The sequence below is a fragment of the Temnothorax curvispinosus genome, unplaced genomic scaffold (genome assembly GCF_003070985.1).
Source record: "Temnothorax curvispinosus isolate PA1 unplaced genomic scaffold, ASM307098v1 QBEX01008774.1, whole genome shotgun sequence".
Lineage (NCBI taxonomy): Eukaryota > Metazoa > Arthropoda > Insecta > Hymenoptera > Formicidae > Temnothorax > Temnothorax curvispinosus.
The window spans coordinates 12,066-14,699 of NW_020218554.1; the positions used below are offsets into that span (position 1 = coordinate 12,066).

General features: G+C 28.4%; 1 protein-coding gene across 2 annotated transcripts in view; it reads left to right on the plus strand.

Moving 5' to 3' along the window:
* Positions 1–636: 636 nt before the first annotated feature.
* LOC112458181 (DNA polymerase alpha catalytic subunit-like) overlaps positions 637–2,634 on the plus strand; it is a 2,259-nt gene continuing 261 nt past the window's right edge. Inside the window, exons 1-4 of one of the 2 annotated variants that reach the window (XR_003041191.1) lie at positions 637–785; positions 2,031–2,147; positions 2,225–2,407; positions 2,504–2,616. Coding sequence is in view for 1 of the 2 variants with exons in the window: in XM_025021638.1 (XP_024877406.1) it covers positions 2,122–2,147; positions 2,234–2,407; positions 2,504–2,616 (313 nt within the window). In the remaining variant the exon portion in view is untranslated. The remainder of the gene's footprint in view (positions 786–2,030; positions 2,148–2,224; positions 2,408–2,503; positions 2,617–2,634) is intronic. The other variant, XM_025021638.1, reaches the window with a different exon arrangement.

Genomic DNA, 2,634 nt, shown 5'->3' on the forward strand with positions numbered 1-2,634 from the left:
CAGATGCATGAAGCTGTTTTAAGAAAGACCGACCTATGCTGGAATCTGGAATACAGCGATAACCTAGAAATAGATAGTGACAGTTGTGAGCATCGCCGCGTGATAGATAGTGATAGTGAAATATATGTATATTGACGGCAGGGAGCTGATGCCGAGGAGATCTTTAAAAAGGAAGGTGCATCCAAAATCACACACGCATGCATATGCTGTCTTGTAAAAGTTGAAGAGAACGAGAAAGTGATCTGTAGCGCAATTTGTATTGCAGGCAAGTTAAAATATTAATTGATTCGAGTGTATTATATTATGATAGACGTTAATTTTATATCTTGGTGTCTGGAAATATTAAATATTCACGAAAGCAATAACAACAAAATAAATTTTGGTAAATTTTATATTCGTATTCAGTGATCTGTAACATTTTAAAAAATAATTAAATTAATATGTTCTTCTCACACACAAAAAAGATTAGATTCTAAAAAGATTAATTAATATTTAATCTAAATATATTATAATAAAAATTATAATAGTAAAGTTTTTGGAAGTGGTGGACAAACCAGTTTATATTTTTAATGCAAACTTTACCTCGAATTTTTATATTTCATTCATTGTCAGTCATCAGAGGATTTTTTCTGCAGATATTTGAAGACTGGCGGATAATGGATTTTCTCGTGATTGAGCGCATACACGATTTTCTTTATTTAGATACTAACTTTTTGAATTCTGTTACACATTGAGACTTTACTTTGGAGTATGGCGAATTTTTTGGTAATGAAGTTTTTAACAAGGTAAGATTGCAATATAATTATAATTAAATTATTGTTTGGGAATATTATATATAACATTAACATAATTATTTTTTAAGGTAATTATGAAGGAGAGGGTCTTCCTTATACCGATTTGGGTGAAATATTACAATTTTGTATATTTTGGTGCGTTAAAACATAAATCTGTAAGTTAAAACAGTTGCTCTCAATTTTAGGAAAAACGTTATTAAATACTGAAATTGATTGTTGCGTAGTTAGGATGTCTGTTATATTGACATGATGTAGATGCACAAGATCATTCGTAGTGACGTAAAAATGCATGGAATTACAGTAATAGTGCAGTATAACAGTTTGTCATAATAGTTTGGCGCCTTACTTTAATTGTGTGCTATTATTTGACTTTGTATTTATATAGGCTCTTAATATACCAATTATTTTCTGCTATAAAAAAAGCAGAAAATAATTGGTATATTGAAAAGTCTATATAAATACAAAATATAATAAATACAAAGTCAAATAATAGCACATAATTAAAATAAGGCGCCAGTCTATTATAGGGCAGATTGTTGTTATACTGTATTATTACTATAATTTCATGCACTTTTACGTCACTACGCATGATCATGTACATCTACATTATGTTAGTATGACAGACATTCCAACCACGCAGCTATCAATTTTAGTACTTAATAACTTTTTTCCTAATTGAAAGCGACAATTTTAACTTACAGATTCATGTTTTACTAAAATACATAAAATTGTGAAATTTTAGCAAAATCAGTGAGGAAGCCCTTCTCCTTCATAATTACCTTTTTTAAATCACATTATAATTAAATTATTATATTTAACAAATTAATAATTTTTAAAATATAAGTAATTTACCTGACTATTTATTTATTATTGAAAAAAATAATAATTATTTTCCACTAATTATTAATTTTCAAATAAATAGTAATTTATTTTTGATAAATTATTAATTATTTTAATAATAAAGAATTTATTTCTATTAATTACCAATTTGCAAAAGAAATTAATTCATTTTCCCCTAAATACTAACTTTCACGAACTATAAATTTTTCTCTGACAAATTACCAATTTTTTAAGTAATCTATAATTCACTTTTACCTAAATATTATTAACCTAAATATTTTTATGTAATTAGTAAGAGAGGGAGAGGAAGAGGGAAAGGGGGAGAGAGAGAGAGAAACTTTAATGTAAATAAGATATATTCTTTAACATAAAATAATACATGTAATATTTATACAGGGGAAAATAATCCTTAATCAAGGATTTGTTGGTCGTCCAATTTGTGATATACAAGTTTCGGCGAAGGAATTGAACTTAAAAGTCAGAAGTTATGATCTGCAATCACTCTGCAGTGCAGTAAGTCATACGATACTCGTAATATTGGTATTATATTGTTCATCCGACCAAACAACTTAATTTTGACAAATATTTAGGTATTAAAGACGAAGGAACACGAATGTAAAGAGATCACGCCAGCGGAAACTCCATCTCCTTTTTCAATACAGCGGACAAAGTGCTAAATCTAATGCATGTGACGTTAAAAGAAGCAAAATACATTATGATTATAGTGATGGATCTCAATATATTGCTCGCGCTTCAAATCACTTGTTTAGCAGGTACATTTCATTATATTTCTCATTTCACTTATAAAATATAATAATGCAATTATAATTTTTTGCGAATTGAATGAATATGGGTAACATTTTATCAAGGACGCTATTAGGCGGAAGAGCGGAGAGAAACGAATATCTGTTGTTACATGCTTTTAATTTGAAAGATTACATAACGCTGGATACGAAAATTGAAAAAAAGGGGCGAGGCGATGGTGAGATCTCAATATATT